Source organism: Mustela lutreola, chromosome X (assembly GCF_030435805.1).
Source record: "Mustela lutreola isolate mMusLut2 chromosome X, mMusLut2.pri, whole genome shotgun sequence".
Taxonomy (NCBI): domain Eukaryota; kingdom Metazoa; phylum Chordata; class Mammalia; order Carnivora; family Mustelidae; genus Mustela; species Mustela lutreola.
The window spans coordinates 58,661,652-58,687,370 of NC_081308.1; the positions used below are offsets into that span (position 1 = coordinate 58,661,652).

At 37.8% G+C, this 25,719-nt stretch overlaps 1 protein-coding gene across 12 annotated transcripts in view; it reads right to left on the bottom strand.

Moving 5' to 3' along the window:
* The window catches only part of VSIG4 (V-set and immunoglobulin domain containing 4), a 37,539-nt gene extending 12,748 nt beyond the window's left edge, over nucleotides 1-24,791 (bottom strand). For 5 of the 12 annotated variants that reach the window (XM_059157575.1, XM_059157583.1, XM_059157580.1 and 2 more), the window contains exons 1-3: nucleotides 24,601-24,788; nucleotides 18,956-19,312; nucleotides 17,920-18,201 (exon numbers count right to left, since the gene is read on the bottom strand). In XM_059157575.1, coding sequence (XP_059013558.1) covers nucleotides 17,920-18,201; nucleotides 18,956-19,312; nucleotides 24,601-24,655 — 694 coding nt within the window. In that variant the 5' untranslated portion in view covers nucleotides 24,656-24,788. Of the gene's footprint in view, nucleotides 1-17,919; nucleotides 18,202-18,955; nucleotides 19,313-24,600 lie in introns of all 12 variants that reach the window. The other 7 variants (XM_059157574.1, XM_059157572.1, XM_059157581.1 and 4 more) reach the window with 4 other exon arrangements.
* Between the last annotated feature and the right edge of the window lie 928 nt (nucleotides 24,792-25,719).

The window sequence follows — 25,719 nt, forward strand, 5'->3', positions numbered from 1 at the left end:
GAACAGATTGTGTGGTCTGAGGATTCCCTAGGTTGCATGGGGAGAAACAGTTCCCTCTCTTGGAGTGCATTTGGGAGAGGTGGCACTGTCTCTCAGGGGACAAAAGAGAATATGGGTGCTATGGGGTGGTCCCATTAACTAGTATTGCTGAGGACAGCTAACCTGGAAGCCAGCATTTGGCTCTGTTTTACTGTAAGCTCCTCGTTCCACATTGTTATGTGACTACATTTCTAGGGAAAACAATAACAACAACAGCAGCAGCAGTTATAGCATGGTGAGACCATCCCCCAGAGGATCAGTACAGATAGGGCCTGTGCCAGGTCCTTGAAATTTGGAGCTTTGAAACCCAGACACATGCCTGAGATAGACACAGGAGTAAAGTGCCACCATGTAAACAGAAGACTCAGACACAGAGTGAAGGCACAAGAAGGAACGCAAGAGGGGAGATTGTTCACTCTTCTGTGAGGGCTTTCTAAACATCAACAGGTGAAAACTTCCCTTTCTGGAGATGAGAGAGTGCGGTGACACTATTTTAGCCCTGCCCATTAGAAGGGACTGAATTCAGTGAGCAACACAGTGCTCCCAGTGGAGGCTGGAGCAGCTTACCTCAAACCCCACACTACTACGCCCTGCAGGTACATCTATACAAGGACAAGTAGCCTGAGAACCAACACAGCACACCTTTGCCCTGGAAAACTAGCACAATACCCCTTCCTGCATGTGCAAAGTCTACTGGTCATAGACTGCTGCAAAGCTTCAGTTCCTGGGGAAATAGGATCTAGCTTTTTCTAACAAGCACACCAAAATGCACCTAGTTAAAAGCTGGCACACGCTGGACCAGGTCCAAACACTCCAATTCTGCAGAGGACTGATCATAAGGAAAGAAGAGCCAAAACACAATAGTGGAGAGCACACAGCATACAGCAAAAAAACCTTCTTAAAGCTCCATGCTCTGGACAGTATCTTCTTAGTATAACCATTACTTTCAAGAGCAGGAAACATAACGGCCTTTCCTAACATACAGTAAACAGAGGTCTAAACAAAATGCCAAGATGGATGAATTCATTCCAAAAGGAAGAACTGCAAGAGATCATGGCCAGGGATCTAATCAGAACAAACCTAAGTTGGCCAGGGGGAAACATTAAGATAGTGGAGGAGTAGGGGACCCTAAATTTGTCTGGGCACTGGAATTCAGTTAGATAGTTATCAAAGCATTCTGAACACCTAAAAATCAATCAGAGATCTGAGAAAATAAATGTTGCAATTCTACTAATGGTAGAATAACCATTTTTTGGGAAGATAGGAGGTGCAGAGACTTGAATCCAGGCTGACATATTGGGGGATATGGCAGAGAGGAAGGTGCTGCTTAAGGAGGCTACCACAAAAAAAGTGAAAAGCAGCAGAGCACAAAATCAGAACCTTTATAGGTCTTCTGCGGTAGGGGGCATTCTTTGCTTACAGGTGTTCAGGTGCCAAAGCAGAGTAGAATCCCAGGTGGGACAGCATGGTCTCAGGAATCTCAGAGTCACAAGAACAAGGGTGCCTGAGTTAGGCAGAGTTCCCAGACATAAGAATGGAGAAGCCAGCTGCAAAGAGTTTAGGTGCTGCCTTTCTGCACTATGTTGCTATAAACTGCAAACTGTTGCATGGTCGGTCATGCCTCCAGTATCCTGGCAGAGGCCCAACAAAAGGCAGAGTTATGGCAAGATCCACCCTTTCCACTGGGAGGAATAGCATGGTATGTGCTTCAGGAGTTTACAAAAATTGTAGTCTTGAAACTCAGTTGCATGTGTCAGATGAAAATGCTCAATCACAGATCACAGGCTGGGTGGACACAGAGTTCAGACAGGAAGCAGGGAGATAAAAGTGATTGACTGCTTCTCTGTGAGGGCTCACTGAAGAGTGGTGGGACACAAACCTTAAGCCTAAGAAGTAGAGAGTGGAGTGCTGCTATTTTCATTCCTCCCATCAGTCCTGAAATCCTTCAGAGAGCAAAACAGCACAATATAGTGGATTCTGAAACCACTTACACTGAGCCTGGTCCCATAGCAGGGAAGGCACATTTCTGCAATTTCAAAAGCACCTGAGAATCATCTCAACAGACACTTCCTGCAGAAGACCACCAGGAAAAACTGGCTATCACAAAGTTTACAGGTAATAGAGAACTGAAAATCTTTAGCTCTTGAGGAAAACAAAATATAGCATTTATGGGTTTCTTTAAATTCTTTAGTCTTTTAATATTATTTTTCTTATTTTTCAATTCTTTTTTACTCTTTTTTAAATTTTTATTTGATATATTTGTTATATATATGCATATATATACATATATATATACATACATACATATATATATATACATATATATATATATATATATATACATACATACATATATATATGCATATATATATATGAATGAAATCCTGGATCTCGTCTAAGTAGTTAAGATCTCATTTCTTTTAACAAGCAGACCAAAACACACTAAGGATCTAGGGTTTGTGTGTGTGTGTGTGTGTGTGTGTGTGTGTGTGTTTTGTATATTTCTGTTTTGCTTCTTATTTGATTCATTCTTATTTTGTTTTGTTGTTTTTAGTTCTTGTTTTTACCCCTGTTGTTCTTGCTATTACTGTATTTCCTTTTTCTTTTATTTGTGTTCTTGATAAAATGACAAGATGGAGAAATTCAACCCAAAAGAAAGAACAGGAAGTAGAACTGACTGCCAGGGATTTAATCAATACATATACAAGAGAGATATCTGAACTAGAATTTAAAAAAAACAATTATAAGGATACTAGTTGGGCTTGAAAAAAAAACATGGAGAATACTAGAAAATCCCTTACAATAGAAATAAAAGAACTAAAATCTATTCAGGTCAAAATTTAAAATATTATTACCAAGATGCAGTTACAAATGAAGGTTTTAACAGTGAATATAAATGAGGCAGAAGAGAGAGTCAGTGATATAGAAGGTAAAATGATGGGAAATAAGGAGGCTGAAAAGAAGGGGAAAGACAAGTATTGGATTACAAAGGGAGACTTAGAGAACTCAGTGATTCCATAAAGCAAACTACTACCCAGATAATAGAGGTACCAGAAGATGAAGAGAGAGAGAGGGGCAGAAGGTTCATTTTGACAATTTGTAGTTGCAAACTGCCCTAATTTGGGGAAGGAAACAGGCATTCAAGTCCAGGAGGCACAGAGTACCCCACTCAAAATTAATAAAAATAAGTCAATACCTTGACATAAGATAGAGATGCTTGCAAATTTCAAAGATAAAGAGAAAATCCTGAAAATAGTTTGGGACAAGAGGTCCTTAACCTACAAGGGTAGAAACATAAGGCTGGCAGCAGACCTATCCACAAAGACCTGGCAGGCCAGAAAGGAATGGCATGATATATTCAAAGTGCTAAATAGGAAAAATATGCAGCCAAAAATACTTTATCCATCAAGGCTCTCATTTAGAATAGAAGAAGAGGTCAAAAGTTTCTAGGACAACAGAAACTAAAGGAATTTATGAACACTTAAGCAGTCTTACAAGAAATATTAAAGGGGTTACTTTGAGTGAAGATAGAGCCAAAAGGTAACAAAGGTCAGAAAGGAACAGAGGGAATCAACAGAAACAGCAACTTTATAGGAAATACAACGACACTAATTTCATATTTTTCAATAATTACTCTGACTCAAATACTTTTGATACTTTAATCAAAAGACATATGGTATCAGATTGGATTAACAAAAAAGAAGGCTCAAATACTATTGATTCAAATGCTATTGACTCAAATACTTTTTGATACTTTAATCAAAAGACATACGGTATCAGATTGGATTAACAAAAAAGAAGGCCCACCAATATACTGACTACAAAAGACTCATTTTAGACCCAAAGAAATCTCAAGATTGAAAATGAGGGGGTGAAGAACACATTTACCATGCTAATGGGCATTAAAAAAAAAAAAAAGCTAGAGTAGCAATCTGTAAATCAAAAGAACTAGATTTTTAAACCAAAGGCAGTAATAAGACATAAAGGACACTATATCATAAGGAAAGGGCCTATCCAACAAGAAGATCTAACAATTGTAAATACTTTTGCCCTAAATTGGAAGCAGCAAAACATATAAATAAATTAATGGCAAAATTAAATAAACTCATTGATAATAATACAATAAGAGTAGGGGATGTTAATACCTCATTTACTGCAATAGACAGATAATCTAAGCAGATCATCAAAGAAACAAGGGCTTTGAATAACATAGTAGACAAGATGGACTTAACAGATATTTTCAGAGCATTTCATCCTAAAGCAGCAGAATACATATTCTTTTCAAGTGCATATGGAACACTCTCCAAAAAATAATCACATACTTGGTTGCAAATCAGGTCCCAACTGGTAGCAAAAGACTGAGATTATACCATGCATATTTTCAGACCACAATGTTTTGAAACTTGAAGTCAAAGACAAGACAAATTTGAAAGAAACACAAACACAAGGAAGTTAAAGAGCATCCTAATAAAGAATGAATGCGTGAACCAAGAAATTAAATAAGGATAAAAAAATACATGGAAGGAAATGAAAATGAAAACATGACATTTCAAACCTTTGGGATGAAGCAAAGATGGTCTTATGAAGGAAGTATATAGCAATACAGGAATTTTTCAAGAAACAAGAAAAGCCTCAAATATACAATATAACCTTACACTAAAAGGAACTGGTAAAAAAAAAAGTAAATAAAGCCTAAATCCAGCAGAAGAAGAGAAATATAGTCCTTAGACTATATAAGAGCTCAATGTTATAGAAATGAAAAAAAAAAATAGCAGACTAGATCAATAAAGCTAGGAGCTGGGCCTTGAAAGAATTATTTAGATCAATAAACACCTATCCAGACTTATCAACAAGAAAAGAGAAAGGAATAAATAAGATCAAATAAATAAAATCATGAATGAAAAAGGACAGATCACAGTCATCATTGAAGAAATACAAACAAATACAGGAGAATAGTATGAGAAATTATATGCCAACAAATTAGGCAATCTGGAAGATATGGATGCATTCCTAGAAACATATAAACTACAAAAACTGAAAGAGGAAGAGAGTGAAAACCTAAACAGACCCATAACTAGCAAAACAATCGAATGAGTAATCAATAATATCCCAACAAACAGGAGTCCAGCATCTGATGGTCTCCCAGGGAACTTCAACCAACCATTTAAATAATTAATAACTATTATTCTAAAATTGTTTCAAAAAATAGAAAGGGAAAGAAAACTTCCAAATTCCTATGAGGTTAGAATTACTTTGACCCACAAGCCAGAAAAATACCTCACCAAAAAGGAAAATTACAGACCAATATCCCTGATGAACAAGGATGCAAGAATTCTTAACAAGATACTAGCTAATAGGATTCAACAGTACATTAAAAGGATTATTCACCATGACCAAATGGGATTTATTACTGGGCTTCAAGGGTGATTCATCATCCACAAATGCATGTGGTACACCACTATGGATAAAGGAAAAGAACAAATCGGTGATATAGAAGATAAATTTATGGAAAATAATGAAGCAGAAAAGGAGAGGGAAAAATATTTGATCATGAATGTAGACTTAGGGAACTCAGTGACTCCATAAAGCATAATCACATTTTTATCATAGGATTCCCAAAAGAAGAGAGGAGAAAAGGGACAGATGGTTTATTTGTGCAAATTATAGCTGAAAATGTCCCTAAACTGGGGAAGGAAAATGACTTCAAAATACAAAACACACAGAGAACTCCTATCAAAATCAATAAAAAGCCAGCCAACACCAAGACATATCATAAAAAAAAAATTCACAAAATACACAGACAAGGAACAAATCCTGAAAGGTGCAAGGGGGAAAAAAAAGACCTTTAACCTAAGGCAAATCAGGGTCACAGCAAATCTCTCCACAGAAAATTGGAAGAGAAGAAAAAAAAGTAACATGATATATTAAATGTTCTGAATTAGGGGAAAAATGCAATAAAAAATACTTTATCCAGCAAATCTGTCATTCAAAATACAAGGAGAGATATAGTTTCTCATAAAAACAAAATGTAAAGGAGTTCATAACCACTAAACCAGCCCTCCAAAAAATAATAAACAGGACTCTGTGAGTGGAAAAAATAGACCAAAAGCAACAAAGACTAGAAAGGAACAGGGAACATCAACAGAAATACCAATTTTACTAACATAATTGAGCTAAATTCATATCTATCTATGATCACTCCAAATTTAAATGGACTAAATCTTCCAAACAAAAGACATAAGATATCAGAATGGGAAAACAAACAAACAAACAAGACCAATTTATATGCAGGACACAAGAGACTCATTTTAAACCTAAGACACTTGCAAGTTGAAAGGAAGGGGATGGAGAATGATCTATTATTCTAATGGACATCAAAGAAAAGCTAAAGTAACCATACTTAAATTAGACAAACTAGACTTCAAAAAAAAATACACTATTTTCATTGATTCTTCTCCTACCCACTTAAGCCCCCATGTTGCATCACCACTTCCTCATATCAGGGAGATCATATGATAGTTGTCTTTCTCTGCTTGACTTATCTCGCTAAGCATGATACACTCTAGTTCCATCCATGTTGTCACAAATGGCAAGATTTCATTTCTTTAGATGGCTGCATAGTATTCCATTGGGTATATATACCACATATTCTTGATCCATTCATCTGTTGATGGACATCTAGGTTCTTTCCATAGTTTGGCTATTGTGGACATTGCTGCTATAAACATTCGGGTGCACGTGCCCCTTTGGATCACTATGTTTGTATCTTTAGGGTAAATACCCAATAGTGCAATTGCTGGGTCTAGAGCATATCATGCTTAGCGAAATAAGTCAAGCAGAGAAAGACAACTATCATATGATCTCCCTGATATGAGGAAGTGGTGATGCAACTTGGGGGCTTAAGTGGGTAGGAGAAGAATCAATAAAACAAGGTGGGATTGGGAGGGAGACAAACCATAAGTGACTCTTAATCTCACAAAACAAACTGAGGGTTGCTGGGGGGAGGGGGGTTGGGAGAAGAGGGGGTGGGGTTATGGACATTGGGGAGAGTATGTGCTTTGGTGAGTGCTGTGAAGTGTGTAAACCTGGCGATTCACAGACCTGTACCCCTGGGGATAAAAATACATGTTTATAAAAAAATAATAAAAAATTTAAAAAAAAAACACTAGTAATAGATGAAGAAGGGCACTATATCTTAATTAAGAAGTCTATCAATCAAGAAAATATAAAAATTTCAAATATTTATGCCCCAAACGTGGAAGTACTCAAATATAAAATCAATTAATAACAACCCTAAGGAAACTCACTGATGATAATACAATGATAGTAGGGGAACTTAACATTTTATTTACAGCAATTGACAGATCATCTAAGCAGAAAATAAACAAGGGAATAATGGACTTTAATGACACACTGGATAAGATGGACATAACAGATAAATTCAGAATACTTAATCCTTAAACAGAATATATATTCTTTCCAAGTACACATGGAGCATTATCCAAAATACATCACATACTGGGTCATAAACCAGGCTTCAGAAAATACAAAAAGATTGAGATCATACCATGCATATTTTCAGACCACAATGCTATAAAACTTGAAGTCAACTATATGAAAAAAAATTTGTAAAGACCAAAAATACATGGAGGTTAAAGAACATTCTAGTAAAGGATGAATGGTTTAACTATAAAACTAAAGAAGAAATTTAAAAAGTACATGGAAGCAAATGAAAATGAAAACAGGACAGTCCAAAATATTTTGGATGCAACAAAGGCAGTCCTAGGAGGGAAGTATATAGCAGCACATCAAGCAAGAAAAGTATCAGATACAAAATATAACCTTACACCTAAAGGAGCTAGAAAAACAATAGAAAGTAAAACCTAAATCAACAGAAGATGGGAAATAATAAAGATTAGAACAACAAGAAATATAGAAACAAACAAGAAACAGTAGAATGGATCAACCAAATGAGAAGATACTTCCTTGAAAAAAATGATAAAATCGATAAATTTCATAAAATTCTATAAAGTCTATAAAGTCTAGCCAGCCTTATCAAAAGAGAAAGAGAGAGAGAGAGACAAAGGGCACAAATAAATAAAAATAATGAATGAGAGAGGAGAGGTCACAGCCAAAACAGAAATAAAAACTATCACAAGAGAATACTGTGAAAAATCAAATTTCAAAACAGCTGAGCAATCTGGAAGAAATGCAAAATTACTATAAACTTACAAACTACCAAAACTAAAACTGGAAGAAGAAAAATTTGAACAGTCCCATAGCCAGCAAAGAAATTGAATCAGTAATCACACTTGATTCCAAAACCAAAGACTCCACTAAAAACAAGAATCACAAATCATTATCACTGATGCAAAAAACGGATGCAAAAATTCTCAACAAGATGCTAGCAAATGGAATCCAAATTTACATTAAAAGAATTATTCACCCCAGTCAAGTGGGATTTATTCCTTGGCCTGTAGGGGTGATTCGATATTCACAAATTAATTAATGTGATATACTACAATAATAAAAGAAAGGATATGAACTACAGTATCCTCTCAATAGATACAGAAAAAGCATTTCTTAAACATGCCATCCATTTTTAGATAAAAACCCTCAACAAAGTAAGGATAGAGGGAATATATCATAAAATCATAAAATATATATATATATATATTTTTTTTTTTCCTCTATGATCAGAAAGAAAATGGGTATGTCCCCTCTCACAATTATTATTTAACATAGTACTGGAAGACCTAGGCTCACCAAATAGGCAACAAAAAGACAAAAAAGAGGCATCCAAAATGTCAAGGAAGAAGTCAAACATTAACTGCTTGTAGATGACATGATGCTCTAGGTAGAAAACCTGAAACACACACACACACACACAAAATGCTAGAACTAATACACAAATTCAACAGTCATAAGATATAAAATCAACATACATAAACCTGTTGCATTTCTATGCACCAATAATGAACCAGCAGAAAGAAAAATCAAAGAATTGTTCCCACTAATCTTTGCACCAAAACCCATAAGATACTTAGGAATAAACCTACCCAAAGAGGTAAAAGATGTGCACTTTGAGACTGCACTTTGAGACTTATGAAAGAAATTGAATAGGACACAAAGAAATTGAATAGGATACAAAGAAATGGAAAAACATTCCATGCTTATGGATTGAAAGAACAAGCATTTTTAAAATACCTGTACTAAAAAAGGCAATCTACACATTTAATGCAATTCTTATCAAAATACCAACAGCATTTTTCACAGAGCTAGAATTTCCCTAAAATTGGTATGGAACCACAGAAGATCCCAAATAGCCAAAGCAATGTTGAAAAAGAGAAACCAAGATGGAGGCACCATGATTCCAGACTTCGAGGTATATCACAAAGCTATAGTCATCAAGACAATATGGTAGTGACACAAACAGACACATAGATCAATGGAATAGAATAGAAAACCCAGAAATAGACTCAGAACATTATAGTCATTTAATCTTCAAGAAAGCAGGAAAAATAAACCAATGGCAAAAAGAGACTCTTCAACAAATGGTGCTGGGAAAACTGGACAGCAACATGCAGAAGAATGAACCTGGACCACTTCCTTACACCATACAGAAAAATAAATTAAAAATGGATGATGATGCATGGAGCACTGGGTGTGGTGCAAAAAAACAATGAATACTGTTATGCTGAAAAGAAATAAAAAAATTAAAAAAGGGATGATGACCCAAATTTGAGACAGAAAACCATAAAAATCCTAGAAGGGAACACAGGCAGCAACTTCTTTTACCTGAGCCATAGCAATTTCTCAGTAGACAGGTCTTTGGAGGCAAGGGAAACAAAAGGAAGTATGAACTATTGGTACTTCAGCAAGATAAAATGCTTTTGCACAGCAAAGGAAACAATCTGAAAAACTAAAATACAGCCTTTGGAACAGGAGATGACATTTGCCAATGACATATCAGATAAAGAGGTAGTATTCAAAATCTATAGGTAACATATTTCTTTTTGAAATTCAGAAGAGTTTTTAATTCACCCAGAAAGAACCAAAATGACTTTCCTCACCCACATCGAGGGTTTATGAGCATCTTCCCCTCTTATTCTTCCGCTAGTATTTCTGTGTATTTGTTTTTGTATTTTACTATATAAATCTTATTCTTGCGGTTCATTTTACTTAGGTTTTTCTTTTTCTTTCTTGTATTTTACTTTAGTCTAATTTTTTTATTATGTTATGTTAGTCACCATACAATACATTAATTTTTGATGTAGTGTCCCATGATTCATTGTTTGCATATAACACCCAGTGCTCACAGTAATATGTGTCCTCCCTAATATCCATCACCGGGTTCACCCATCACTCCAATCTCCTCCCCTCTAAAAACCTCAGTTTGATTTCAGGAGTCCATAGTCTCTCATGGTTCATCTTCCCTCTGATTTTCCCCACTTCATTTTTCCCTTTCCTCTACTAATGTCCTCCATACTATTCCTTATGTTCCACATATGAGTTTAACTATATAATAACTGTCTTTCTCTGCTTGAGTTGTTTCACTTAACATAATCTCCTTCAGTTCCATCCCTGTTGATGCAAATATTGGGTATTCATCCTTTCTGATGGCTGCGTAATATTCTATTGTATATAAGTACCACATCTTCTTTATCCATTCATCTGTTGAAGGGCATCTTGGCTTATTTAACAGTTTGGGTATTGTGGACATTGTTGCTATGAGCATTGGGGTGCAGGTGCCCCTTCTTTTCACTACACCTGTGACTTTGGGGGTAAATAACCAGTAGTACAATTTCTGGGTTATAGGGTATTTCTATTTTTAACTTTCTGAGGAACCTCCACACTGTTTTCCAAAGTGGTGTACAAATAACATATTTCACTCACCACCCAAATAATCCAGTTAAGAAACGGGCAGAAAACATTAACTGACATTTTTCCGAAGAAGATATCCAGATGCCTGACAAACATGAAAAGTTACTCAACATGACTCATCAGGAGGGAAATACAAATTAAAACTACATGGAGATATCACCCCACACCTTTCAGAATGGCTAAAAAAACAACAATACAAGAAACAACAGATACTGGAAAGGGTGAGGGAAAGGGGAAACCTGCTACACTAGTGTTGGGAATGCAAACTGGTGAAGCCACTCTGGAAAGGAGTATGGAGCTTCTTGTATAAGTTAAGAATTTAAGAAACCTATGATCTAGCAATTGTATTACTAGGTATTTACTCAAAGAATACTAAAATATAGATTTGAAAGGGTAGATCCATCCATTTTTTATAGAAACATATCAACTAAAGGTAAACCATGGAAAGAGCCTGAGTGTCCATTGACTGATGAATGGATAAAGAATAGATGATGTATATATCACAATGGAATATTACTTAACCATTAAAAGAATGAAATATTGCCATTTTCAATAACATGGACGGAGCAATAGTGTATTATGCTAAGTGAAATGCCAGTCATAGGAAAACAGATACCATATGATTTCATTCATATCCAGAATTTAAGAAACAATACAAATGAACATATGGGAACATATGGGAAGGCCAAGAAGAGGGAAGGAAGCAAACCATAAAAGGATCTTAGCTATCAAGAACAGAGTTGATGGAGGGACTTTTGAAGGGGATTGGCTAAACAGGTAATAGATATTAAGGAGGGCAATTGTTGCACTGAATATTGAGTGTTAGATAGATGTGATGAATCACTAAATTCTATACCTGAAACCAAATGAATTTTACCATATATGTTAACTAACTATAATTTAAATAAAAATTGAAAACCTTCCTTTTTACCTTCCTCAAGACCAAAAGCTTCTGCACAGCGAAGGAAACAGTCAAAAAAAAAAAAAAAAGAGGCAACCCACAGAATGGGAGAAGATATTTGCAAATGACACTACAGACAAAGGGCTGATATCCAAGATATATAAAGAACTCAAACTCAACACACAAAAAACAAATAATCACATCAAAAAATGGGCAGAAGACATGAACAGACACTTCTCCAAAGAGGACATACACATGGCCAACAGACATATGGAAAAATGTTCAGCATCATTAGCTATCAGGGAGATTCAAATCAAAACCACATTGAGATACCACCTTACACCAGTGAGAATGGCCAACATTAACAAGGCAGTAACCAACATGTGTTAGAGAGGATGTAGAGAAAGGGGAACCCTCTTACACTGTTGGTGGGAATGCAAGTTGGTGCAGCCACTTTGGAAAACAGTATGGAGATTCCTTAAGAAGTTAAAAATAGAGCTACCCTATGACCCTACAATTGCACTATTGGGTATTTACCCCAAACATACTGATGTAATGAAAAGAAGGGCCATCTGTACCCCAATGTTCTGAGCAGCAACGGCTACAGTTGCCAAACTGTGGAAAGAGCCAAGATGCCCTTCAACAGATGAACGGATCAAGAAGATATGGTGCATATATGTATTGGAATATTATGCTTCCATCAGAAAGGATGAATGCCCAACATTCGAATCAACATGGATAGGACTGGAGGAGACTATGCTGAGTGAAATTAGTCAAGCAGAGGGATTCAATTATCATATGGTTTAACTTACTTTTGGAGCATAAGGAATAACGTGGATGACATTAAGAGAAGGAAAGGAAAAGTGAATTGGGGGAAATTGAAAGGGGAAACAAAGCATGAGAGACTGTGGACTCTGACAAACAAACTGAGGGTTTTGAAGGGGAGGGAGGTGGGGGGTTAGATGAGCCTGGTGGTGGGTGTTAAGGATGGAACATATTGCATGGAGCACTGGGTGTTGTGCATAAACAATAAATCTTGGAACACTGAAAAAATAAAATAAAAGTTAAAAAAAAAAGAGGAAATAAAAATAATAAAACTGAAGTTACTTTAAAATAATGATGAATATCTAACATTTACATTGACATGGATAGGACTGGAGGGTATTATGCTAAATGAATGAAATAAGTGAGGCAGAGAAAGAAACTCATCATAGGGTTTTACTCATATGAGAAATACAATAAAATAGCCCAGGGGATCATAGAGGAAGGGTGGAAAAATTTAATGGGAAGAAATCAGAAGGGTGACAAACCATTAGAGACTCTTGGCTCTGGGAAACAAACTGAGGGTTGTGGAAGGGGGGGTGCTGGGACAATGGGGTAACTGGGTGTTGGGCATTAAGGAGGGCACATGACTTGATGAGTACTGGGGTGTTATAGGCAACTGATGAAACATTGAACACTACATCTGAAAATAATGATGTACTCTATGTTGGCTAATTGAATTTAAATTTAAAAAAGCACATTTAATGGTAAGACTGAATGCTTTTCCACTAAGATCCAAAACAAAACAGTAATGTCCACTCTAACCATGATTATTTGCAACTGTACTGAAGGTTTTTGCCAGGGAAATTATGTGAGAATTAACAAGCATCCATATTGGAAAAGAAGAATACAAATATTTACATCTTCAGATTACATTATCATATTTAGAATATCCTAAAGAATTAATAAAACAATAATTAGAACTAATAAATGAGTTTAGCAAGGTTAAAGGATTTAAGAAAAATAAACAAATATTTGTTGTATTTCTTTTTTTTAAATTAAATTTATTTCTTTTCAGCATGATAGTATTCACTATTTTTTCACCACACCCAGTGCTCCATGAAATCCAGGCCCTCTATAATACCCACCACCTGGTACCCCAACCTCCCACCCGCCCACCATTTCAACCCCCTCAGATTGTTTTTCAGAGTCCATAGTCTCTCATGATTCACCTCCCCTTCCAATTTCCCCCAAATCCCTCCTCCTCCCTAACTCCCCATGTCCTCCATGCTATTTGTTATGCTCCACAAATAAGTGAAACCATATGATAATTGAATCTCTCTGCTTGACTGATTTCACTCAGCATAATCCCTTCCAGTCCCGTCCATGTTGCTACAAAAGTTGGGTATTCCTCCTTTCTGATGGAGGCATAATACTCCATCATGTATATGGACCACATCTTCCTTATCCATTCATCCGTTGACGGGCATCTTGGTTCTTTCCACAGTTCGGCGACTGTGGCCATTGGTGCCATAAACATTGGGGTACAGATAGCCCTTCTTTTCATGACATCTGTATCTTTGGGGTAAATACCCAGGAGCGCAATTGCAGGGTCATAGGGAAGTTCTATTTTTAATTTCTTGAGGAATCTCCACACTGTTCTCCAAAGAGGCTGCACCAACCTGCATTCCCAACAACAGTGTAAGAGAGTTCCCCTTTCTCCACATCCTCTCCAACACATGTTGTTTCCTGTTTTGTTAATTTTGGCCATTCTAACTGGTGTAAGGTGATATCTCAATGTGGTTTTCATTTGAATCTCCCTGATGGCTAGTGATGAACATTTTTTCATGTGCCTGATAGCCATTTGTATGTCCTGATTGGAGAAGTGTCTGTTCATATCTTCTTCCCATTTTTTGATATGTTTGCCTGTTTTGTGTGTGTTGAGTTTGAGGAGTTCATTATAGATCCCGATATCAACCTTTTGTCTGTACTGTCATTTGCAAATATCTTCTCCCATTCCGTGGGTTGCCTCTTTGTTTTGTTGACTGTTTCCTTTGCTGTGCAGAAACTTTTGATTTTGATGAAGTCCCAAAAGTTTATTTTCGCTTTTGTTTTCTTTGGCTTTGGAGACATATCTTGAAAGAATTTGCTGTGGCTGATATCGAAAAGATTACTGCCTATGTTCTCCTCTAGGATTCTGATGGATTCCTGTCTCATGTTGAGGTCTTTTATCCATTTTGAGTTTATCTTTTTGTATGGTATAAGAGAATGGTCGAGTTTCATTCTTCTACATATAGCTGCCCAGTTTTCCCAGCACCAATTATTGTTGTATTTCTGTACTCAAGCAACAAACTATCCAGAAAAATGAAGTTTAGAAAACAATTCTATTATACTGGCATCAAAAATAATGAAGACATACAAATGGCTATCAGACACATGAAAAAATGTTCATCATCACTAGCCATCAGGGAGATTCAAATTAAAACTACATTGAGATATCACCTTACACCAGTTAGAATGGCCAAAATTAACAACACAGGAAACAACATGTGTTGAAGGGGATGTGAAGAAAGGAGAACCCTCATACACTGTTGTTGGGAATGTAGGTTGGTGCAGCCTCTTTGGAGAACAGTGTGGAGATTCCTCAAGAAATTAAAAATAGAACTTCCCTATGACCCTGCAATTGCACTCCTGGGTATTTACCCCAAAGATACAGATGTCATGAAAAGAAGGGCCATCTGTACCCAATGTTTATAGCACCAATAGCCACGGTCGCCAAACTATGGAAAGAACCAAGATGCCCTTCAACGGATGAATGGATAAGGAAAATGTGGTCCATATACACTATGGAGTATTACGCCTCCATCAGAAAGGAGGAATACCCAACATTTGTATCAACATTGACAGGACTGGAAGAGATTATGCTGAGTGAAATCAGTCAAGCAGAGAGATTCAATTATCATATGGTTTCACTTATTTGTGGAGCATAACAAATAGCATGGAGGACATGGGGAGTTAGGGAGGAGGAGGGATTTGGGGGAAATTGGAAGGGGAGGTGAATCATGAGAGACTATGGACTCTGAAAAACAATCTGAGGCGTTTGAAGTGGCGGGGGGTGGGAGGTTGGGGTACCATGTGGTGTGTATTATAGAGGGCATGGATTGCATGGAGCACTGGGTGTGATGAAAAAATAATGAATACTGTTATGCTGAAAATAAATAAATTAATATTAAAAAAAAAGAAATACAGAGGGGTTGATATGTTCTAAGCAAAGTTCTTCCCAGATGGGCTAGGAACTAACTCACAGAAAGGTGAGAATGCTCAACTTAGGTCTTATGAAGTATACATTCTTGGACTTTCTGGCCATGCTATGTCCTCTCTGCTTGCCCATATTGTCAACTCTCAGAGAACTGGGCCATATAATTCTCTACAAGTGAGATTGCCCTTGTTTCCCCAACAACTGTTAGACCAGTATCTACAGCACACACATACTCATTACAACTCAGCCTTGGGAAACAAATGCTTCCAGGCAAATACAGGAGTCTCAAACCAACATTAGTCTCCTAAATCAAATAGTTAGAGCCAGTTTGATTATCTTCCTTATACAGTGCTATTTTTTAAGGATAGTAATTTTCAGGTGGCTCTGAGGATAAGTCCCCAAAAGCAGTTTTGGTAAATGGCAATCTTGTTGAAATAAGTTCCTTCCCTTCCAAGTTGATCTCTCGGAAGGCAACAAGATTCATTTAGACAAATCACTGCTGGGCTGTTCATTTAAACCAGCCTGCAATATTTATGTACATGGTTTGTAATGCTTCCAAGATAATGCTGTAAGAAACAGCCAGACCTTCATTAACCAGAGTCAATCTTCATTGAGACCTCAACCAGAACTTGCATTTGACTTTAGGAAGAAGATTGGGGGGGTGGTCCTTAAAAATCTATGTAGATATCTGGGCTTTATTTCATGAAACAAATTCAAACACAAACAATAAAATAACAATAAAAATCCTCACTGAACAAAACAAACAAAAAGAGCAATAAGATATCACCTTACACCTGTCAGAATGGCTAAAATAAAAAAGACAAGACGTAACAAGTGTTGTGGTGAAAAGGAACCCTCATAGACTATTGGTGAGAATGTAAACTGGTAGAGCCACTGTGGAAAATAGTATGGAGGTTTTTTTAAAAAAATAGAAATACTATATGATTCAATAATTCTGTTATTTGGAATTTACTCACAGAAAATAAAATCACTAATTTGAAAAGATATATGCACCTCTGTGTTTATTGCAACATTATTTACAGAAGTCAAAATATGGAAGCAACCTAGATGTCAATAGACAAATGGATAAGGAATGTGTAGTGTATACATACAATGGAATATTACACAGGCATAATAGAGGATAAAATCATGCCATTTGTCCCTCCCCCTCCACTGTTTGTGCTTTCTCTGTCACTCGTTCATAAATAAGTAAATAAATGAACAAACAAGAAAATAAATGATAAAGACAAACACCATGTGATTGCACTCATATGTGGGGCCTAAAAAAATGAATAAATAAAAGGTAGAAACAGACCTATAAATGCAAAGAACAAACTGATGGGGAGGAGAGTGGGGCGATGGGCAAAGTATGTGAGGAGAAGTGAGAGATACAGGCTTCCACTTAGAGAATAAAAGAGGAAAGAAGACAAAGCAAAAAGAATATAGTCAATGGTATTATAATAATGATATAATGGTAGCTACACATGTGGTGAACATAACATAATCTATAAACTTGTCAAATCACTATGTGATGTACCTGAAACTAATGTAACATCGTGTGTCAGCTATACTGAAAAAAAAAGAACAAATAAAAAAGTTTCCAAAGGGTGACCAGGAGCTAATATTCAACCGTAAGAGATAATCAGACATAATGGAAAGAGTAATTGTTCTGTGTGCAAGTTCCAACTTGAACTTCCTAACTGTGAACTCCTGGGAAAAAAAAAAGAAAAACAAACCTTCTGATTTTCAGTTTCTCCTTCTGTAAAATGAGAATAGTGATAGCTATCTCATGAGATAGACATGGGATTCAATTTTAGAATGTGTGTTGAGTTCTTGTGAATTGTATCTGGCAAATATGATTGGCTTAGAGAATGTCACTTTCCCCTGTAAGAAGACAGGCATTGTCTCCAGCCTTATTATCATCAGTCCAGAATTTTTCTTTGCAATTGTAGAACCCAGAACACTCTCTCTCTTCACACACACAAACTCTGTTCTCTGGAATAAAGGCACTACTGAGGTATCTCCAGTGCAATGTAGTCCATTGCTAGGATCACCAAGAGAAAGGGTTGCTTACCTTCGACCACAAACTTCACAGTGTTGCTGCGCTGCTCAGAGCCTACCCGGGCCTTGGCAGTACAGAAATAGGAGCCTGAGTCAGCCACCATGGCAGGCTTGAAGAGTAAGGTACTCAAGACTGCTACTTTGATGGGTTCTGGATTGTTGGTCTGTTCCTTGTACCAAGCATAATTGATGGGAGGAGAGCCCCAAGCCTGGCATTGAAAGCTAATACTCATTCCCTGGGGCACTGTGAAGCCATAGCCACTGCCAGTCGTCACTGTGGGCTTGGAAACAGAGACTGCAAAGGAAAAACAAGAAACGAGGCTCTGGAAAGTTATAAGGATATGTGAAGACAAGGGTGAGTCATCCTTGCTGAATATAGGGGTAATTGTATATCTGCAAAGTGAACTAAAAGGAGCTCCTAACTTGGAACGGGGTAAGAAATAGGATAATGTAAATAAAAATAGTTTTGTTTGGAAGGTTAGATATTGTTTTGTGTTATATATGGTTTTGAAATATTTGGAGTTAAAAATCTACTGATTTTTTTTTAATATAGAGGGACTTTTTAGGCTTTAGTAGATAGAGTTTTTAGATTATCTGCAGTTTTGGATTACCAAGGCCAGGTTTTCATAAAATTGTCAAGTCAGCAAAATGTATCTTGGCTAACCCCAATAACCCTTTCCCCAGAGCTTCTATCTTAGCATCTATTTACTCTCCAATATCCTGATCAGATAGATTGACTCACTTTTATTAGTTTTAAAATCCAGAGCCCAAGGAGAGAAACCAGGGTGTGGATGCTAGAATTTCAGGGATGCTTGAAGGGGTAGAGATTTGAAAACCAGAAATCCTTCCCAACACTTCTTAAATTATACTATGAGAGTGATGACCCTGAGGATCCTCTGCCTGTCCACTTTCTCTGATTAGCACATACGACTGAAGAAAGAATGTGTACAAGTAAACAAAATTCTCTGGGTTTCTAAAGCTTTTCTAGTATTATAGACCTCTATTTGGTCTTTGTCTATCAGTGCTTTCCTATCATCACAGTCACTCACATTTCTGGACACGGAGCTCAATGATCTTATCTCTCACCACTTGGTTGCCATTAGGGGTCTGCCAAGTGACTTCACATGTGTAGTGGCTCCGGTCATCCATCTCCAGGGTATTCAGCTGGAGAGATACATCTCCTGGAATCTTGTGGTTCACTTGCAGGCGACCCCGGTATTTTGCTTGCTGGATATGGTCTCCAGAGGAATCATGTAGGAAGATGGTGACTGGATCCAAGCCATGATGTACCATCCACTTTACCAAGACTTGAGTGTAGCCTTGCAAAGGACCATAGGTGCAGGGAATATTCACATCCCCTTTCCAAGGTCCTGTCACACTCTCAGGTGCTTCCAGGATGGGGTGGCCTGAAAAGGAAGAAGAAAATGGACATAGATGGCATACCCATCTGGGAGCTAGGATGGCAGTGGTAGATCTCAAAAGACTTCTGAAAAACACCTCTAAAATTTCCTTCCAGCCTACTTTCAGATTCCATGTGCTCTTTTATTCTCTGCCTGCCTTCCCATAAATCAGAAACACATGCTCAGAAGAAAAACTCTTAACACTGTTTGGCTCTTGTCAGTTTCAAGTTCCTTTCCTGTCACTGCCTTGCTGTGAGATGACCCTGGATAAGCCACTTTGTACCACAAGGACTCATGTTCTTCATATATAATGTAGAGAGTTTGAATGGAATGATGTCTAAAGATTCTTTAAGCTCTGAAGCTCTGTAAGTCTATGAAAAAGAACCTATTTCAATATTTTCCAAAAGAAGTGTAGGAACAAATGCTGAACAGTTGTGTCTGGTCCATTTTATTATGTAATTATATACCTGGAGAAATGTTTGTGCTGCAGGGCTAGGAACGAAAGGGCCATATTCCCTGCTTATTCCCCATTGTTCCTCAGAAAAACTCAGTATTTGGGTCCCTGACCCTAAGCTTTTCTCTGGAAGGGAGGCTGGATGCATACAGAGCAATTCTGAGGGTGGAAACTTGTGTGAAATGTACTTGTGTTTTACAAAATCATTAGTTATTGCTAAGTTTGAAATTCTCACTTTGTAAGCCTAACCTTTTTTTCCCCCCTGATTTCTCTTTATTTACCTTTTGGTTTCTCTTAGATTTCACCAAAGGTACACTGAAAAATTCTATCTTGAGGAGGAACAGAGAGGGAAATGTCAGGAAAGGAAAAGGGTCTGAATAAATCCTAAAGCTGGCTGTGGTAGAAATAGTAGTAGGACCAAAAGGAGATTCTTCCTTGGTGTGTGGGGGACCTTCATCTCAGGTCATGATCCTGGGGTCCTAGGATTGAACCCTGCATCGGGGTCCCTGCTCATGAGGAGTGTTCTTCTTCCTCTCCCTCTGCTCCTCTCCCTGCTCATGCTCTCTCTTTCTATCTTTGAAAAAAAAAAGTAAAAAAAGAATTTTTCATTCATAAGCTCTTATTTTGAGGATTTTGTGTTTTATTTAACTCCAACCAGGAGTGAGGTATTATATGTAGACAATTAATTTATCTCTGTCCTAGAAGAAGGAGGTTCAAAATATGAAATATTGGGGCACCTGGGTGGCTCAGTGGGTTAAGCCTCTGCCTTCGGCTCAGGTCATGATCTCAGGGTCCTGGGATTGAGCCCCACATCGGGCTCTTTACTCAATGGGGAGCCTGCTTTCCCCTGTCTCTCTGCCTGCCTCTCTGCCTACTTGTGATCTCTCTTTCTCTCTCTCTCTGTCGAATAAATAAATAAAATCTTTAAAAAATGTGAAACATTACTGAATAAATGCCTGTTATGTAGCCCAGGATTCTCAGGCTTCAGTCAAACAGATGGTAGGGTAGAGACATGCCTTCTGTCTACCAGAATTTATTGCCATGTACCAAGTACCAGGCCTCTAGCTTTTGCTCACCAGAGATTCTTACAACATCACTAGCATATTTTGACCAAGATAAAAGCCTTGAATAGAAATTAATAAATAAACACGAGTCCATGTTGCTAAATCAACCACATAGTCTCTGGAGGGTTTCAGATTGGGCAGGGAGCAGAACTCAGACCCATGAATGGGAGTGCATTAGGTCTGATTTTGGTTTGTCCTAACAGTGAACTTTGTAATTAATCAGAGTTTTTATTATTTTTTTTAATTTATTTTCAGCATAACAGTATTCATTGTTTTTGCACCACACCCAGTGCTCCATGCAATCTGTGCCCTCTCTAATACCCACCACCTGGTTCCCCCAACCTCCCATCCCCTGCCCCTTCAAAACCCTCATATTGTTTTTCAGAGTCCATAGTCTCTCATGGTTCACCTCCCCTTCCAATTTCCCTCAATTCCCTTCTACCCTTTGACTCCCCTTGTCCTCAGAGTTTTTTATTCATGAACTAAGCAGTCTGGGAGAAGTTCTGATCTTTGTTTGGGTCTTGGACAACATTACTCTTTAAGGTCCCTTCAATCCTAGATTGTTCAATGCTAATAGGGTATAATGGAGATGAAAGTTAAATAATTACATTTTCTATCTGGTGGTAAACTTTCACCAGATGGTGGTGTTTCACTGTGCTATTGCTATTTCAGGCCTCCATATGCATGCAGATGCAGCTTATAATCATCATGAACATGCATGTGTCACTTAAAGCACACATGTATCAGCCTTAAGCCCCATGAAAGCCATCTGAGTCTTCCAGTTTAATGCAATCTTTACCATTATTTTTTTTCCAGCTATCACAAATCTTCCACTCATCCTCTGAAAAGCATTCTTTCACTTTTTCTGACAACAAAGCAACATTCTGCTCTTGGGACATCTGGAACAGCTGAAAATGACTTTGTCTATGCATATGTATGTCTTTCCTCTGAACTTGGAGGGAATGCAAGGCTTGGTTTGCATTACCCTCTCTGGGAACTTCCTGGGGACTCTCACATAGCCCACTCTGGTCTGTCAATTATAAGAACAGCCAGTCTCAATTTCTCAATCTTGAAACTCACTTCTAAAAGTAGGTCAGGCTTGACTCCTACATTCCAGAATAGGGTCATGGAGCAGAGTTAATCAGACTTCTAAGAATTACATGTTTTTCCTATGTTTACTTCTCCCCTCCTTCCTTTGCCTTTCCTTCCTTCAACTCATCTTTCCATCTGGCTTCTATACTTCCTCCTTCTTTTATTGTCTCCTCTTTATCCTCCTGCTTCATTAGTATTACAGAGACAGTATATGGTAGGCACAGGGCATCACACACATAAAAAAAAAAGACATTGTACGTCATGTCCTCTGATCTCCAAAGTGAAGGTAACCTCAATAGAATTGACTTACACCTTTCTACTATCTTTTGGTTCTCAGAAAGCCTAGAGAAACACTGAATAGAAGCACCTAGTGAGGTCAGAAGAATAGTGAAGGAGCACATGGTGTAGTAGTCCAAGGTCTGTCTTAACATGTGACCCATGTCCCCATGTCTCTATGTGACCCTGAGTAAATTGCTAAACCTGTCTGAGCTTCATGTCATTATCAATAAAATGGAGGCTAATAATATACCTTCCATGGAGGGTTATGTTGAAGAGCAAAGGAGATTATAGGTGTGAAAGCACCTAGAATAATGGCCGGTATTCAGTAGGTGCTGGATAGATTAGCTTTATAAAATATTTGTAATGTTGGGGCGCCTGGGTGGCTCAGTGGGTTAAGCCGCTGCCTTCGGCTCAGGTCATGATCTCAGGGTCCTGGGATCGAGTCCTGCAATGGGCTCTCTGCTCAGCAGGGAGCCTGCTTCCTTCTCTCTCTCTCTCTGCCTGCCTCTCAGTGTACTTGTAATTTCTCTCTGTCAAATAAATAAATAAAATCTTTAAAAAAATATTTGTAATGTTTATAAAATAAAAATGTTTGGGATTTATTTTACTATGATCATTTAAACATGTGCTTTGACAGACTAGCTGTTTCTGCCCCCTTCACTTTTAAAAGTAAAGCTACAGTCATACAGAGATATTCAGCTGGCACAGCTGTTTGAGGCCAGCAAATTGATTCCCTCACTGTAAAAATAGAATGGAGACACTGAGATCCAGGGAGTGGGAATGTGTTATTGGTCATTCAGTATGTCCTGAGCTTCAGGTCTATAGTGTTAAACACTCCACATAAAAGAAAGACCGTTTCCAGGGCTAGAGGCTCTCACAGGCTGAGGATGGAATGATATACATGAGAGCACTCACATGTACACACAAATAATTTAACTTTCACATGTATATCATGTTCCCCTGAGCCCTAGTCCTGCCTCTGTAAGTATAAGCTCAAACCAACAGATTTGGAGAAGGTAGAAAAGGATCCTCTAAAACATTTTAGAGAATGTAAATATTGTATTTGCAAAATAACCTGTATTATTTAATAGTATTAACTCTGCCACTAATGCTCTGTGGCTGGAGGACATTCTTCTCCCTCTCAGGTGACTTATTTAGTGTCCTTTTTAGCTTTGAGGCTCTAGAATTTGATTGGTCACAGAGCCCCAGGATAGAGTTAGCATAATTTGAGTCAGCTATGAAAAGATGTTCTTTCTGACACATAAGGGGCACCAAGCCAACATATATCTGGCCGCTCCCTGTAAAGATATGAAATAAGTAGATATGAGGAAAAACCCATTTGCTATATCTTGGATCTCACTTAGAAATTACTTAGACTTAGTTACCAAAAAGTCTATTTCAATTCTCAGGGATATAAAAGAGGATGGAAAAATACCTGAAGAAATAATGCTTCTATGGGATAGGGATAATAAGACCTCTTTTTGGAGATATCTCTCTCTCTCTCTCTATCTATCTATCTATAAAATCATCTATCTATCTATGTAGATTTGTAATCTCCAGCATTAATTTCTCAGAAGCAGCCTGGACGAACTGGGCTATATTCACAGGGAAATGAGTTACCCAAGGATATGGTAAGAAGCAAATCCTGTGAAGACCATTTGAAGGAGTTAGGGCTAGTTTATCTTGAAGAGGAGATGACAAGAGGACACGATGTCTGCCATTAGAACTCTAAAGGGCTGTCGCAGCATCGAGGGAGTAGATATGTTCTATGTATCTCTAAGAAAGAGAGCAGGGGCCTTAGGATGGAAGCCACAAGGAAGTGCATATAGTTCAACTCAAGGAAGAGCATCTTAACATTTGTAACTGTCCTGGACTAGACTGGATAGATTAGATAGTCTGCAAAAATCATCAACTCTCAGTCACTGGAAGTATGTGAACAGATATTTTGAGCAAAGTTCATAACAGCAAAGCATTGGGTCTAGGTTACTTTTAAGGTCCAATCTTGCTCTTAGAAAACATTCTTTCTTTGAAGGTTATATATATTAACAGGGATCAAGACCTGGAGACAGAAGGGTTAAGGTAAAATGGTAGAATTTCAGGTGAAATAAGATGGAGGAAAGATTTGGGTGTCACTGGCAACCTTCTTAATGTCCCTGAGATATGACAAGTACTAGAAAAATCATGTGATTGTTTTTCAAGAAAAGTTCTTTTTCAATTTCTATGGAAACTTACCTCCTGGCTTCTTCAGCAGGCTTCAACTACACAAAGCTGAGAGTCTGCAGCACTGTCTGAGAACATTTAACTATTCAACAGGAATAAGTTTTCCCCAGTAGCCATTCAATCCCAAACTCCCAGCTTGTTGCTGGTGTGAGCAGTGGTAACCAGGTCCCCATTTGCTTCCTTACCGTAGGTGACCACTGTTAGGTGGTCCAGAAGCAGGAGGCCCAATAAGAGCCCCATCACAGCCAGAGCCACTCTTATCCTTTCTTCTAGCCTCCTGCTGTTAAAAAGGCATGAACCTCTGATGGCTGCCAGGGTCTGTGCCTGCTCACTTCCCTTCCTTCTCTATATCTCTCACTTGGACTCCCAGCCCCATCTCACATTCTCCTTCCTTCCCTATTTCAGTCTAAATCATGTGAGTAACCCTCCCACCCCTGCTTGGGATTGGAGGTTTAGTGTGAATGAAGAAGTTACTCTCCCTGCTAGGGTATTGACTTGACTTTCCATGGAGTCAGTAATGTTCTCTGGTCTTTGATCTCCCAGGCTGTGTTTATTTTCATTTTCTTCCACAAAAATCAGAGGTTGGGGGAGTAACATTTGGGATGAATTTTATCCTTCCAGTATGGGGGTATTTTCCTTTCCAGTGGTCCTGGGGAGGAGAGATCAACATTGCTGACCTGTGCAATATTCATCAATCATACTGTTAACTCCTGCCTTATACACCTATGCAAATGAACAGAGTGTTGGGCGTGGGTGCCTGTGGGCTTCAGAGTATAAGAGTATAAGAGATGATTTCAGAGTATAAGAGATGAAAGTTTGAAAGAACTTTCTACAAATAAAAGCTTAAATATTTCTCAAGCCAATGGATAAAGTTGTTATGGGGATATATACTCCCATATCTCATATACAGGAAGCTCTTTGAATCACTTTCTCCAATAGCTCCACCTCTTTGGTGGTAAGTGTTCTAATCAGTGCTAATTTGGGTTCTATTATTTATTTCTTAAAGGGAAAGTTAAGTTTAACATACAGTGTGCTTACCCATTAACCTGGTAGTGGTATGCTCTATTAGATTAATTTTTCAATGACTTTTAATTGGTATATATCTGTGATCAGCAAGAGATAGGCATTAGACTTACTAAGAAGCTTAATTTCTTCTCTTCACAAGCCCCAGAGTGTAATTTCACCAACAGTCTACTCCTAGGTTTGGCACTGCTCAAAGCCTATTAAATATTGAAAATATGAACACCTCCAAAAGGAGAATACATCCAACAAATTCATACCAAACTATAAGTAAAGTCTACGCT